The sequence below is a fragment of the Calliphora vicina genome, chromosome 5 (assembly GCF_958450345.1).
Source record: "Calliphora vicina chromosome 5, idCalVici1.1, whole genome shotgun sequence".
Taxonomy (NCBI): domain Eukaryota; kingdom Metazoa; phylum Arthropoda; class Insecta; order Diptera; family Calliphoridae; genus Calliphora; species Calliphora vicina.
Window position 1 is genome coordinate 91,345,889 of NC_088784.1, and position 17,290 is coordinate 91,363,178.

A 17,290-nucleotide genomic window follows, 5' to 3' on the forward strand; every position below is an offset into this window, starting at 1 on the left:
ACAATATATTCGGTTATAATTTTTTAAGGCAAATCAATTGATCGTTTACATAATCTAATAAAATTTTAGCTTAACTCTTTCGGTTTAGTGGTCACTTTTCTAACCACCTTTTCCAGAGTCTTTAAAACATAGTTTATTGGCATCTATTGGCATTTTGTTAAACAATTAAATTTTTTGAAGTCATCTTTTATGTTTTTTTGCAAACCCTTGCTGCCATGGTGCTCTGGTTAGCAGCAGTTTTTTAAGATACTTTCACACATTCAATAAAAAAAGCACAGAGTGTTTATTCTTCATCGAATTCAGTGTTACTTTGCTATTTCGTTTGTTTGGTCAGAAAATTTAATAAAAATTATTAGATTTAAAAAAAGTATAATCTTTTTTTAAATCTACACGAAAATTTGTATCATATTTATTTTTAATACCAACCGCCAAGGTGGTTAGTAAACTAACCACTCCACAAAAACCCCTGGAATGGGGTGGTTTTTAATGTTTTGAATTATTTTTTCTTAATTTTTATAATAAACTAACCTTGATTAAAGTAAAAATGCAATTGTTTTGATTTTAAACTTATACGCATAAAACCGTGACTGCAAGAATTAAGTTTAATGTTATACACTTAAGTTATTTTCGCTGTTAGTGCTAAATATATTCCAACATACACTTAAAAGAAATATTTATTTCAAAATTTCAAATGTACTTAATAATAAAATTCTTATTGAAGAACTATTTTCTGAGTGTGTGTTTTATTTAATGGCAAATATTCCTGCTGAAGTATGTTTGATGTTAGATTCTTACATATTTGTAGTTCCATAAGAAGCTTTACTTGTTAATGCCAGTAACAATAAATTAGACCACAAACTTTAGTAAATAATAATTTATTTTAATGTCGTAAGTAATATGGTAAATATTCTACAAAATGTTGTCCTTTATTATTATCTACTTAATTACATACGTACTTCTTTTGCTTTTTTGGGAAATACATATTTTGGAATTTATTATTTGTTATGGTAAATATTATTGTGAGAGTATCAAAGCATTGCATGATTGGTTTTGTTAGCATTTTGTACGTAAAGGGAGTTTTTTAAACCCGATAGAACTTAAATGTCAAACTGTCTTACTGCGCCCACATTTTGACATTTATGATCAGTATAATCTGGCGCTACAAAATTGTCTAAATTTACTTCGAAAATCAGTCATCGATTCGAGCAACTTATAAACGACTGTTTTATCGTAAAATTGTGTTCAGCGATAACGCTAATTTTGGCATCATTGAACCTTTTTTCTTCAAAAATAAAGCCGGATCTCGCGTTGCTGTCAATTTAGATCGTTACTGCTCCATGATCAATGATTTTTTGTTTGAAAATATCGATGACATTGATCAGGGTGAAATGTGGTTCATAGTGTGGTCAAAAATTGCCGATAACTTGATTTCAAGAAATTGACCTGTCAATTGGCCTCCAAGGTCGACCTGGAGACCAATTAATAGGTGAAAATGGGCGGGATTGAATTAGTGGGCGTGGCACCCCCGTACTCCGGTGCAGAAAAATACTGGACCGGTGCACAGTGCGGTCAAAGGCACCTTTGTCCGGCCAAAAGTCGAAAAATTTACAAAATGATCCACAAATTTGTATATGGGGGTTTTTGGGGTCGCTGATTACGAATCCGTTATCAAAATTAGCAAATTCAAAATGGCCGACCTAATATGGCGTCATTTCATACGAAAAAAAAATTAAATGAATTTGCTAATTGATTAAGGGCCATTATTACAACTTGCCATTATAGTTAAAGTTACCTTTAAGGGTACCTTTTTCTATTGCTTAAAGTTACCTTTAACTGTAACGGCAAGTTGTAATAATGGCCCAAAAAGGTTTTGTTTTGATATTATTAGGGTATATAATTGAAAATTTATTAAAAATTCACAAATTTACAATGGTGAAATGCAATATGGCGATGTTAGAGTGCATGCAACAAATACATGCATAAGTATTTGTGTAGCTCTACCTTAGTTCACGTTTTCGAGAGTTTACTGTATATCTCTATATATAAATGTGGTGTTGTATTTTATGTTATTTCATGTACATTAAGCGTACCACCTTACAAGCAAAAAAAAATTATTTTTTTTTGCCGAACGTAGGGCAACTTGCAAATACGTGCAGCTGAATTTTATTTTATTTGTTAAATAATACTTTGACTTATTACCTCCAATAGGTTAGAGAGCAGGAAAAAAAGATTTCACTCAATCACATCAATTTTGTTTAACAAATTAAAAATAAAAAATAGTCCTTACATATCACTTTCTAACAATTTTCTATTTAGAAATTTATATTCAGATTTTTATTTTATGAATTATACTTACCTTCAGCTGTAGAATCGATTTTGTTTCGTTTGATTTGCTTGATTACAAAAACTTTGACACGTGTTTAACGGAAACTCCTACTAGTCGATCTTTCCTACGGTAAGATCGAAAATTATGATGGGCATTTGAAGCAAGGGATCTTACTATGATAATTTTCTATCTCCAAGAGCATTTCTTTAACCAACCCAAAAAACCCCCAACTAAAAACTTGTTTTTTCGACTTTTGGCCGGACAATGGTGCCTTTGGCCGCACTGTGCGGTGTTTCGAAGTATATTTTGGAGTTACTCGAACGCGTACGGAAGAGGCGAAGGTGCTTTTCCGTGACAGTTCTTTAGCCGTTTAGTCCGTATGTGGAATAAGCTTCCTGCTGAAGTCTTTCGAATCAAATGTCCCTCCCATAACTTTTTTTCCTAGTTCCAACACAATGCATTACTGAGTAGGGGTTTTTTGACGACATATACATAATAGCAGGACTATTTATTATTTGTGAATTCTCCTTTCATTATTATACCCTTCACCATAAGTGGCAAGGGTATATATAAGTTTGTCATTCCGTTTGTAATTTCTACATTTTTCATTTGTGACCCCACAAAGTATATATATTCTGGATCGTTATAGATAGCGAAGTCGGTATAGCCATGTCCGTCTGTATGTTGAAATCAACTTTCCGTAGCCCACAAATAACTTACATACATGATTCATACATCAATATTTCGGGAATTCTTTCGGTTCAGTTGCTATTTAAAATCGAGACAATCGGCCCACAAATGGCTGAGATATAAGGAAAAAACCCAGGACAACCTCGATTTTTTACCTATTTTAGATCTTTAGATCTATATCTGGATTACTAAGAATATATAGAATAAAACATATTTTTAAAGACCTTTGCAACGGTATATATATTTTTTTTTTTTTTCATCATTTATTTATTGTATCTTCATTATTTAATGAACTAACAATAAGTGGTTCAAATCTTATATCTAATATTATTATTTAATTAGTCCAGCCAGTGCCGGACGAAAAAATTTTGTGTTCATGGTTGTTTTGGTTAAATTGGCATTCTTCCTTCTAGATTAGGTCTGCTGTGTCCCTCCTTCTTAATCGAGTGTGGCCACGGTTATCTAATATGTTGCGGGCCAGCGGGTTTGGGTGAACTTCAAGTTTTTTTAAATATTTTTGTACGTTTTTCGAGATTTCAGTTTTTACAATGGGCACGTTTAGATCTTTGTGTATATTCGCGTTTTTGATATACCAGGGGGCAACTGTGATCATTCTTAGAAACTTGTTTTGGCGTCTTTGGATCTTTTCTACATTTGACGCTGAGGCCGTGCCCCATAACTGTATGCCATAACACCATATCGGTTTTATGATCATGTTATAAAGTAGAAGTTTACAATCTAAACTAAGCGTGGAGTTTCTGCCAATAAGCCAATTAATTTGAATTGATTTCAATTTCATTTGAGTCAACTTTGCATCTATATGACTTTTCCATGTAAGGCGACGATCGAGATGTATTCCGAGGTATTTCACTTCCGATTGTTGAATTATTGTTTGGTTATTGATATGAATAGGGGGGCATGATTCTCTACGCAATGTAAATGTAATGTGTGTACATTTTTGCTCGTTGACTTTAATTTTCCATTGTTTTAACCATTTTTCTAATTCAAATATGTGGTTTTGTAAGTGACGAGATGCTTCTTGAGGGTTTTCATGAATGCTTAGAATAGCAGTATCATCAGCAAATGTTGATGTATGAGTGCGATTGTTAGTTGGCATATCAGACGAATACATCAAATATAAAAAAGGTCCCAGGATACTGCCTTGGGGGACTCCAGCTTCAATGGGTTGTGCAGTACTTAAAAAGTTTCCCTCTTTAACCTTAAATGTTCGACCAGTTAAATAGCTTTCCAACAGCTTATGTGTGTTTGCCGGTAAATTTTGACTCAATTTGTATATTAATCCAGCATGCCATACCTTATCAAACGCTTGAGAGATGTCGATGAAGAGTGCAGAACAGTATTTCTTTTCTTCAAACGCTTTTCTCACCATATTTACAAGTCTATGGGTTTGTTCGATAGTACTGTGTTTTCTTCTAAATCCAAATTGATGATTCGGAATACAATTGTTTTCAGTTAACATCGGGTACAACTTGTTCATAAGTATCTTCTCAAATAGCTTTGATATATTAGACAATAGGCTGATGGGTCTGTATGATTCTACTTTTGTGTGATTTTTTCCCGGCTTGGGTATCATGGTAACCAGTGAAACCTTCCATTCTGGAGGATAATATTCAAGTCGTAATATAGCATTAAAAATAAAAAGAATTATTTTTATTGCTATCCGGGGTAGCTCCATAAGCACCTTGTTGCTGATCTTATCCATACCAGGCGCTTTCTTGGGATTTAAATCAGCAATAGCATTTTCGATCTCTCGAATCTCAAAACGTAGGGGTACGGCTGCTGCAAAATAGGGTGCAACAGGTGGCAACTCAATTGCTTCGTTTGATGTGTTCGGTGTAAATACTTTTATTAAATGATTAACAAACAGATTCCCTTTTTCAGTATCATTTCTTGCCCAACCACCACTTGAATTTCGCAAGGGGGACTTACATATAACGGGTCTTTTAAGATTTTTTGTTGCTCGCCATAATGAGTAATCGGATTGCGGGGTTGCGTCCAGGCTTTCTAAATATTTATTCAATGATTCCATTTTTCGAAATTCCAAGAGCTTTTTAAGTCTTTTTATACAATCTTTAAGCTTCGATTTTAGTTGGGGGGATCTGTGCAATTGCCACTCTCTTCGAAATCTTCTTTTTTCATTTAAGAGCCGTTCGACATCTGCAGAATTAATTCTATTATATCTGAATTGTCGGGGTGTTTGGGTAGCATGTTGAGCAGCCATTCTGAGATTTTTATCGAAATTGATAAGAGAGTGATCGATGTTTTCTGGTTTTCTTAGCGGTATGTTTTCCGGTATATATAAGGCCAAATTAAGTCGGACCTACAATTGGTCAAAATCGGGAAAAAAATTTTTTACACCGAATTTTTTTTTTTCACCAAACTAATTTTTTTTTAAATAATTTTTTTTTTATAAAATCTGAAAAAAAACATTTAAAAATTTTTTTTTCACTAATAAATTAAAAAAATATCTTTTTTTTACCTAAAAATATTTAAAATTTTTATTTTAAAGTATAATTTGGAGAAGGGTATATAAGATTCTGAACAGCCGAATATAGCTCTATTAAGAAGTGGCCACTTAAAAACCGTACGCACTGTAGTAATCATAACAACTCCCCCTGTTATCAAAATGGAAAAAGATTTACATACGTTTTTAACAACAAATCTACCGTTATTCTACAATGAATTGGAAGTCATTATGTTTAGTTTTAAACGGTGTAGACACAATGGAAAAAGAAGCTAGAGAAAAAATTGTGCACAAATATCTAGAAAATTCGTCATTGTCGGGTTATAAGATAGCCAAAATCTGATTTTCGGCAGGTATCAGATCAAAAATTTTACAGCTCGAGGTTGTGTGGCTTTTAAATATGAATACGTAAAATTGAACAAAAATATTAATTTGGCAAGAAATCCGGAGCTGCGGCTTGAAGACTCAAGCTTTTCAGAAATGTTTAACAAATTACATCAGAATTATATATAAAAAGAGAGTTTGGAAAAGCGATTGCTATCATTTATAAGACATCACACATCTGATACAAAGTTTCAGCCCTGTTGTCATTACTCAATGACAAGTTGTCATTACTGAAATACAACTATGAAGTGGTATAATGAGAATAATATTGATGTTATACCAAAACACATCAATTAAACAAATTGGCCAAATCTTCGTCCAATCGAGATATATTCGGCAATTGTTAACCGTAAAGTGAAAAATAGTGCAGGTACAGTAAATAACCAGATTTTGATGAGAACAAAGTGGAATAAATATGCTGGAATAACGGTAGAAGTGGGAAGAAAAGTTGTGCAGCTATTAATGGGAGGCATAAGAAGAAATGCCAGAAAATTTATTCGCAATAAAGACACATAAACCTACAGTTATATTTGTTTTAAAGCTTAATAAATTACCTTTAATTTCATGTATAAAATGTTAACATACGTTGTTTCATTTAAAAGTTATGCTCGCTTTAATCCGTACGGATTTTAAATGGCCACTTCTTTACTTGTGTTTTGACAGTTGGGGTTTTCAATAAAAACAAAATGCCTGTTGTTTTTCTACAGTTGTACGCCTTGCTATCATTGTAAGTAGTTTGACTTAAAATAAGTTCTTACTTTATATAGATATGCCTGCTTATTACTACATATTGCTGTCACACTGTCATCTTTTAATTGTTTTTTTTTAAATCTTGTTTAAATAACTTTCTTAACACAAACAAATTCTTAATGTTTAATTACTTTCTCTGGAAGCAAAAAAAACATATACCTTCCAAATAAGCTAAAGTAAGGACGTTTGAATGTGATCATCAAAGAAAAAAAATTCAAAAACCTCAATGTGTATTTTTGGCATTTTCCTCAAAGCTGACAGGATAAAACGAGATAAAAAACATAAATAAATGTCTTTATGCGGCATTACATTCTGCTGTTTATCTTAAATATACAAACATTCAAATTTATATTTATACATATGAATGTATCTACATACCTCTTCTAATAAATGTGTATGTTCAGTTGAAGACTAAAAAAAAACCATAAAGATATATTAACATAATAATTTTACGCAACAGTAACAAAGTGTAAAAATAACAGATAAGAATTTTGAAGAAAAAATAATGAAATAAAATATGTATTTAAATGAGAAAGAACTACAAAAACTAGAAAGAAAGTAAGAAAATTTTTAAAATATTATTACTTAACAACACACATAAATACATAAATACCGATAAAACTCAGTTATAAGTTTTGAAAATTTTACGTAAGCTAAACAAATGTGATGATTTTTTCAATATGAAATTATCCACCTTCAAAAGTGAAACACTTATAATTTCTCCCGTTATATGCATACGTTCTGATAAGAATAAAGGATTTGCTGCTATTAGTAGCAATAATAAAGACATTTTTACATTCCTGTAGTACAAAGATTTATATAAAATCAAGTTCAGGTGAAAGAAGGTAGGAAAAGAGATACACAGAAAACACAATATTTAAGATGGGAACAAAAACTTTATTATAATTTTGTTTTCTTTACATTTGAGGTTTTCATTTACTTGTAAAAGTTTTACTTTGATTTTTCTTTTCAAATATTTTTTAACACACACAACTCATGGGAGTATACGCAACATTAATCACTGAAACGTCAAGTGTAATAAATGCATTCATTGGTGTATTGGCTGGCACACGCAACATGTTTTCAATTTTTTACATTATTTTTTGTGAAAATGAGCCAAAATATTTATTAGTATATTATTATTTGGAATGGCGTAGAGGAGGTGTGAAGTTTACTGAATTTTGTTAGCTGTAATGTCAAGACTGGTTATATAATTGCAAACATTCCATAAAAAAAGACTTTTATGGAAAGTTTTCTGAAGAAAACTATAGATCACTGATCTATCGAGAAGATTTCTATAGATCACTGATCTATTGCAAGGATTTCTATAGATCACTGATCAATCGAAAGGATTTCTATAGATCACTGATCTATCGAAAGGATTTCTATAGATCACTGATCTATCGAAAGGATTTCTATAGATCACTGATCTATCGAAAGGATTTGTATAGATCACTGATCTATTAAAAGGATTTCTATAGATCACTGATCAATCGAAAGAATTTCTATAGATCACTGATCTATCGAAAGGATTTCTATAGATCACTGATCTATCGAAAGAATTTCTATAGATCACTGATCTATCGAAAGGATTTGTATAGATCACTGATCTATTAAAAGGATTTCTATAGATCACTGATCTATTGAAAGGATTTGTATAGATCACTGATCTATTAAAAGAATTTATATAGATCACTGATCTATTGAAAGGATTTGTATAGATCACTGATCTATTGAAAGAATTTATATAGATCACTGATCTATCGAAAGGATTTGTATAGATCACTGATCTATTAAAAGGATTTATATAGATCACTGATCTATTGAAAGAATTTCTATAGATCACGGATCTATCGAAAGAATTTCTATAGATCACTGATCTATCGAAAGAATTTCTATAGATCACTGATCTATCGAAAGGATTTGTATAGATTACTGATCTATTGAAAGGATTTCTAAAGATCACTGATCTATCAAAGGATTTCTATAGATCACTGATCTATCAAAGGATTTCTATAGATCACTGATCTATTGAAAGGATTTCTATAGATCACTGATCTATTGAAAGAATTTCTATAGATCACTGATCAATCGAAAGGATTTCTATAGATCACTGACCTATCGAAAGAATTTCTATAAATCACTGATCTATCGAAAGAATTTCTATAGATCACTGATCTATCGAAAAGATTTGTATAGATTACTGATCTATTGAAAGGATTTCTAAAGATCACTGATCTATCGAAAGGATTTCTATAGATCAGTGATCTATATAAATCCTTTCAATAGATCAGTGATCTATAGAAATCCTTTCAATAGATCACTGATCTATCGAATGGATTTCTATAGATCACTGATCTATTGAAAGGATTTCTATAGATCACTGATCTATTGAAGGGATTTCTATAGATCACTGATCTATCGAAAGGATTTCTATAGATCACTGATCTATCGAAAGGATTTGTATAGATCACTGATCTATCGAAAGGATTTCTATAGATCACTGATCTATCGAAAGAATTTCTATAGAGCACTGATCTATCAAAGGATTTCTATAGATCACTGATCTATTGAAAGGATTTGTATAGATCACTGATCTATTGAAAGGATTTCTATAGATCACTGATCTATCGAAAGGATTTCTATAGATCACTGATCTATCGAAAGGATTTCTATAGATCACTGATCTATTGCAAGGATTTCTTTAGAAAAACTAATCTATAGACAGATTTTATATAGAAAAACTAATTTATCGACAGATTTTCTATAGAAAAACTAATCTATCGACAGATTTTCTATAGAAAAACTAATCTAGCGACATGTTTTCTATAAAAAACTGATCTATCGACACGTTTGCTATATAAAACTGATCTATTGAAAGGATTTCTATAGATCACTGATCTATAAACGCATTTTTATAAATCACTGATCTATCAAAACGATTTCTATAGAAAAACTGATCTATCAACATGTTTTCTATAGAAAACTGATCTATCGACATGATCTATCTAAGTTTACCTTCAGAAAACATCTAGATAGATCAGTTTATATCTAGAAATCTTTTTAATTTATCAGTTTTCCAAAGAAAATAGTTTGATGTGTCAGAAAACCTTGCAATAGATAAGTTTTCTATATAAAATTTTTAATGAAATTATGCATATTTGAATTATGTATATTTGTTGCTCTAGCAGATGTCTAACAATTCTTTGTATTAAATTTTGTATATACATAAATTGATTTGATTTTATTTTTATTGTGTTTTGTGCATTTTCTATTGAATCATGCCAATATTTATATAAAATCTCTGAAAATTGTTTCCGTAATAAAAATCACATAAAAACAATACAAATAAAATAGAAAATTCAATTAAAATACTATAATTACGTGATGTAATGGTACCCAAAGGCAAACTTTTTAAACTACAGTAGTAAAGAGGTGCAAAAACAGTAGCTGAATAAAAGAAATACTTTGAAGATAAAATATTTTATGCATTTTTCAGCTAAATGTGGTTAGAAGTTATGAATCTTAATTGAACAGCTTTAAATAGAGTTTTCTTTTAGTTTCTTTATATTTTCTTTATTTCTTCTTTCCTCACCACTGTTCAATTTCAATTGCATTTGAAAATGAACAACTACGACTGGCAAAAATAGCAAACATTTTCAATATGCCGGTTATAAAAAATGTTAGAAATGAACCGAAATGAAAAACAACGAAACAAACAAAAAAAATAAAACCCATTAAAAATTAAAAGGCTAAAAAAAAAATTCCCAATAAAATTGCAAATAATATTGTTCAACATTTTTTTCAAATGACAGCCAAAGTAAATTTTATTTGTTAGAGAACCAACTATTACGAGTGTACTTGATTTACAAAAACTATTTATATAGGTTTCAATATAAATAAAAGATATTTTAGAATAATAAAACAAACAGGAATAAATGAAAATGAATACATACGTAAGAACATAAATCCGTCGTCACCAGGGAAACAACTCAAAAATCACGATGTTTTTATTTAAAAAAAATACTATTTATAATTACATAATCATAGAGGAGGAACTCAGCTTTTAGAAAATTAAACCTGCAATAAATCTGTTAGAATATAAGTTTAGCTACTTGGATCTAAAGTTCCAACGATTTATCCGTCACACTGGCATTACTCTGCCCTGCTATAAACTAACATTGAACTAGTTCTCCTTGGGTAGGAACCGGTTCTAGTTCTAATACTTTATATGAAAGGGGGCCTGTCACTTAAATATCACGTTGATCTAAGAAGTGGTGAATTGAAAACAAATTTTTACAGAAGGTTTCTATATAAAAACTGATCTATCGTAAAACTTTCTATAGAAAAACTGAACTATCGAAAAGCTTCCTATAGATAACTTGATCTACCGAAAAGCTCTCTATAGAAAAACTAATCTATCAAAAAGCGTTCTATAGAAAAACTGATATACCGAAAAGCTTTCTATAGAAAAACTGATCTACCAAAAAGCTTTCTATAGAAACTGAACCTACGTAACGTTGTCTATAGAAAAACTAATCTATCAAAATGCGTTCTATAGAAAAACTGATATATCGAAAAGCTTTCTATAGAAAGTATGATCTACCTAAAAGCTTTCTATAGAAACTGATACTTCGTAACGTTATATATAGAAAACTGGATCTACCCAAAAGCTTTCTATAGAAAAACTGATCTATCGAAAAGTTTTCTATAGAAAAACGGATCTACCGAGCTTTTTATAGAAAAACAGACTATCGAGCTTTCTATAGAAAAACTGATCTATCGAAAGGCTTTCTTTAGAAAAACTGATCTATCGAAAAGTTTTCTATAGAAAAACGGATCTACCAAGCTTTTTATAGTAAGACGGATGTATCGAGCTTTCCATAGAAAAACTGATCTATAGAAAGGCTTTCGATAGTAAAACTGATCTACCGAAAAGCTTTCTATAGAAAAACTCATCCTTCGAAAAGCTTTCTAGAGAAAAACTGATCTATCTAAAAGTTTTATGTAGGTAACTAATATTTCTATAAAAATTGAATGTATAAGAAAACCTTTCAATAGATTACTTTTCTATAAAAAAAAACATTTAAATTTAAAATATATCTAGTGATTTTCAGACTATATGAATTACGGAAACCTAAAAGTCCGCATAATACGGAATGTAGCAGATTAAAATACATTACTAAAATAAAATCTAAAACATTTCAAACTAATGAAAAACGAAATACAAAATATTTCAATGATATCAATTTATATTCAGAAAATATATATTTTAAAACCACTAAATAACTACTCCAGTTTGTTATAACCAAGTATTTGTGGTATATTATAACACTCAAGGAGACACAAAGTGAATGCAATCATAAATATTAATACTCTCCCTCATATACTGGCGCACAATGGGAACGTTTACTAAAAAAAAATTAAGAAAATATTTATCAAGAAAGAAACTTTCCGTAGTTTTAAATTTTCCATAAAAAAAATACATTTTTGAACCTTTATCCTCTGCATTCGATAATAGTTGATACAAATGTTTTCAATGGCCACACAAATATCATTAGAAAATTCTGAAAAAAGAAATGGAAGTTTCTGAAAAAACTTCAAGCAACACTTCTTTCGAGTTTTTTCTCCAGCTATTTTAGAGGGAATCTATTAAAAATTTAAGTATACTTAGGTAAAAAATATAAAACAGTTTTTAATATTTTTTGGCTTTTAGGTCAAAAATAATAACAATCAGCCCAATCATGAATAAAAAATCCGCGATAGTTTTTCATTTTTCCCATTTTTATACCCTTCACAATGAGTGGCAAGGATATATATTAGTTTGTCATTCCGTTTCTAATTTCTACAGTTTTTATTTGCGACGCCACAAGGTATATATATTCTGGATCGCTATAGATATAGCTAAGTCGATATAACCATGTCCGTCTGTATGTTGAAATCAACTTTCCGTAGTTCCAAATAACTTACATACATGATTCATACATCAATATATCCGCTATAGACCCGGATCGAGAAAATCGGATCACAAATGGCTGATATATAAGGAAAAAACCAGGACAACCTCAATTTTTTACCTATTTTTTATCTATATCTGGATTACTAATTCATTAATATAGACAATATGGATATCCAATGATAGATATTTAAAAGTCCATTACAACGATGTATGTATATAAGGCCATAGTAAATCGGACCTTCAATGGGGCAAAATCGGAAAAAATATGTTTTAACCCGAATTTTTTTTCACCAAAAAAATTATTTTATCATACAATTTTTTTAAAAAATAAATTTAAAAATAAAATTTTTAAATAAAAATTTTTAAAAATAAAATTTTCAAATTTTTTTGTGAAAAAAATTTATACCCAAAATTAAATTTTTTTTTTTTAAATTTATTTTTTAAAATAATTGTATGATAAAATAATTTTTTTGGTGAAAAAATTCGGGTTAAAACATATTTTTTCCGATTTTGCCCCATTGAAGGTCCGATTTACTATTAAATTTTTTTTTGGTATAAAATTTAAAAATTTTTGGAATAAAAATTTTTTTTTAATTTTGTTTACCCAAAAGTATATTTTTATTTTAATGTATAATTAGGTGAAGGTTATATAATATTCGTAACAGCTGAACACTGAATTTGAATAGGAAATATGGGAAAAGGGGAAAAGGGGAAAAAACTCCCGCGGATTTTCAATTCATGATTGCGCTAGAATATATCCAATATTCGAACTTTGGAGACCCATATCTCGGGAAATATGGACTGGTGACAAAAACAAAATGTTTAGCATAAAAAGAATGTTATTAGACTCGAGCCTTAGTACAATATAAAATGTCAAAACCGGAACAGCTAATGCTTTTGTTCCCTCTGTCGTATTTACTTATTCTCCGAATAAGATATATATTGTTCGGTTCTATCAACAGAAAGTCCAAACCAAACATTGTATGACCATAAAGAACCTTGGTACCAAGTTTTAACATGGTCTTAATCTGAATGAAAAATGGTGAAAACGAAAAATATTTGTTAAAAAAAATCATTCCAATTATGAAGTTATTTTGTCTTTGTATTAGAATTATTAAACAAAATTATATTTGAAAATTCTTTTAATTTAATTCCTAAATGGATTAAGATTTGCTTGCTTTCGTAAAAATTAAAATCTCTCTGAATTTTAAATGATGTTACTGTTTTTTTTTTTTTTGCCAAACGAGCTTGCAAAGCCGAAGTAAGTTATTTCTTAATGTTGTGGAAAAATGTCAAAAGAAGTAAATCTGATTCAGTTGAAATTTGATTCAACAAGTTTGAATTTCTATTTCAAAAGAGATTTATTTAAATTCAATAGTATTTGCCATCTAATAGCTCTTAATTGTTAGATTTAGTTGAAAATTTATTTCTAAACAAACTAGGAAAACATTTTTTTTATATCATGGGTTGCCAGTTTAGGGGATTTCGCCGCAAAATAGGGAAACATGAGTGGCATAGGCGTCTTAGGGATATAGATATGTAAATATGTCATTCCATTTATATTTTCTACATTTGTCATATGTACCCCATAAAGTATATATATATATAGTCTAGATCATTATAGATAGTGGAGTCGATATCGGCATGGCCATCTGTCTGTTGAAATCAACTTTCCGAAGCCACCAAATAATTTTTTTATTTGCAGCTGTTGTTGAACGGTATATCCGTCCATAGTGATTTGGCAAAATAAACTGAATAAAGGACAGCCAAATGTAGCTTCAACAATATAGCTGCTATCAACTGTCAAAGTCCAAAAGTCCCTATTGGAAGACCCTTTATCAAGCCGTTTTTGTTACCATGAAGCTTTGTGAAAATTCACTTAATTGTGAATAAATTCGAAAAGAATCCATCGATTTTTATGATCGATATGTCATTTTATTCGTATTATATGTGGCTTTGCGGTAAAGTAATAAATCTGAAAAATTGTTGACGTTTTCGATTTTTCATGAATTTTTTAAAACACAATTTTTTTTATTTTCTCGTAAAAAATATATTTTTTGCATCAATTTGTTATTATAACTCCGAAACTACTGAGCCGATTGAAACGAAATATATATGCGAAAATTTGTACATAGCATAGGGAAAATGTTTTCAAAATTCAATCAATCGAAAGAAGAACAATAACTACTCAATTTTATGTAAATCAAACAAAAAACAAAATTTTTGTGAAAATGAGCGAATTCACTTAATTGCGAATAAATTCGAAAAGAATCAATAGATTTTTATGATCGATATCTCATTTTGTTCGTATTAACCGCGGCTTTGCGATAAAGTAATAAACCTGAACAATTTCTGCCACTTTCGATTTTTTATGATTTTTTTAAAACAAAAAAAAATGCTATTTTCACGTAAAAAATATATTTTTTGCTTCAATTTGTTATTATAACTCCGAAACTACTGAGCCGATTGAAATGTAATATATATGTGAAAATTTGTAAATAGTAATTTGTAAATTCAATCATTCAAAATTATAACACTAACTACTCAATTTTATGTCTATCAAACAAAAAACTTAAATTTTGTGAAAATGAGCGAATTCATTTAATTGTGAATAAATTCGAAAACAATCCATCGATTTTTATGACCGATATCTCATTTTGTTCGCATTACATGTGGCTTTGCGATAAAGCAATAAACCTGAACAATTTCTAACGTTTTAAATTTTTCATGATTTTTTTAAAACAAAAAAAATTGCTATTTTCTCGTAAAAAATATATTTTTTGCTTCAATTTGTTATTATAACTCCGAAACTACTGAGCCGATTGAAACGCAATATATATGTGAAAATTTGTACATAGCATGAGGAAAGTGTTTTCAAAATTCAATCAATCGAAAGAAGAACATTAACTACTCAATTTAATGTATATCAATCAAAAAACTAAAATTTTTTGAAAATGAGCGAATTCACTTAATTGTGAATAAATTCGAAAAGAATCCATCGATTTTTATGGTCGATATCTTATTTTATTGCTATTATATGTGGCTTTACGATAATGCAATAAACCAAAAAAATTTGGTATTTTAAAACAAAAAAATTTGCTATTTTTATGAAAAAAATATATTTTTTGCTTTGATTGACCTGTTAACCTGTGTAATATTAGCAAACTTTTTGAATTTGAATCAGAAACTTAAATCTTTTCAGGTGTGGATTTTTTGGGCAATTTCTTCTTAAATTTTGGGGTGGACTAAAAAACGAATCTAGCATTTCTGTGTTTATCTATGTTAAATAAAGAGTTTTGTCAATAATAATAATGAAAATCTCTTAAATTTTTAAAGCGCAGAATCCTTGAAAATTTAAACTCTTTATTATATATCCATTAAACCTAAGAGAATTACAAAGCTCATGCGAAATAAATACTTACATGAAATACTTAAAATAAAGTATTTAAACCACATGTTTCAGCTTCACAATTTCAGAAAGCAATTGGATATCTTGTCATACGCAACGTCAGCATTTTAGCAACAATTCAGTGATTTAAATCATCTCTATTTTAACATCATAAACGTAAATTTATCGTTAAATATTTCACTTGCTAATGTGATTTGAAAGCAAAACAAACAAAAAAAAGTCGAATAAAACATAAGTATTCCAACTAAAAAAAAGTGAAACATTTATCATGTGTTTGTACATGGGTGTTGCCGAACATTTAGTTGACATTTTGACTTTTTGTGTGTGTCGTGCGATTGAAATGTCGATATTTGTATTGATGATGACATGTGGCATCACACTGCAAGACGCTCTAGAAGAGCCACCACATGTCATTCACACAGGCTAAGTGATGATGTATGACTGATGAGGATAATGATGCTGGGCTCTTAAGTGTTTCATTTATACGGTTGTGTATTGTTAATACTTACGGCTGATCACATGTAAATACATATTTATGTTAAAATAATGGCCAAGTGATTTGCGTTAATAATGTGTATTTGGATAAGAGTATTAAAGTATATAAGCAGATGTACTAAACTACTTACTTATGCTAACTTATTTAGTTATTAAGGATACAAAAAATAAAATATTTATGTATTTAAAATTGTATAAATAATGATTAATGTGTAATAAATAAATTTATGTACTACATAGAGAAAACTGTGATTATTTTGGATATAATTATACCCTTCACCTTCGTGAGAAGGGTATATATAAGTTTGTCATTACGTTTGTTTTTTACACAATATAATTTTACGACCCTATAAAGTATATATATTCTGGATCCTTATAGATAGCGGAGTCGATTAAGCCATGTCCGTCTGTCTGTCTGTTGAAATCAATTTTCTGAAGGCCCCAGATATCTCCAGGATCCAAATCTTCAACAATTCTGTCAGACATACTTTCGAGAATTTTGCTATTTAAAATCAGCAAAATCCGTCCATAAATAACGGAGATATGAGCAAAAATCCGAGAAGACCTCTGAAAATTTCATCAAAAAATTATGTTTGGATGTGTGTTGGTTTTATTGCTTTGTTTTTTGGTGTTTTGTTTCGTTTGTAACTTCTACAATTTTTAGATTCATTCAAGTATTTCCTGACAATTAAAATTCAAATGACTGTTTATTTATTTAATTTAAAAAAAGAAAAAGCAAAGTGTTTTTAACAAAGACTTAATTATTTTCAAATATCCAATAAAAGTATGGAG

General features: G+C 29.6%; 1 protein-coding gene across 1 annotated transcript; it reads left to right on the forward strand.

Annotated features, from left to right (window-relative positions):
- Positions 1 to 16,255: 16,255 nt before the first annotated feature.
- Positions 16,256 to 16,431, forward strand: prim (primacord). Its single transcript, XM_065514516.1, has one exon. It carries the CDS (start codon positions 16,272 to 16,274, stop codon positions 16,428 to 16,430), a length of 159 nt encoding a protein of 52 aa, XP_065370588.1. The 5' UTR covers positions 16,256 to 16,271; the 3' UTR covers position 16,431.
- Positions 16,432 to 17,290: the final 859 nt, after the last annotated feature.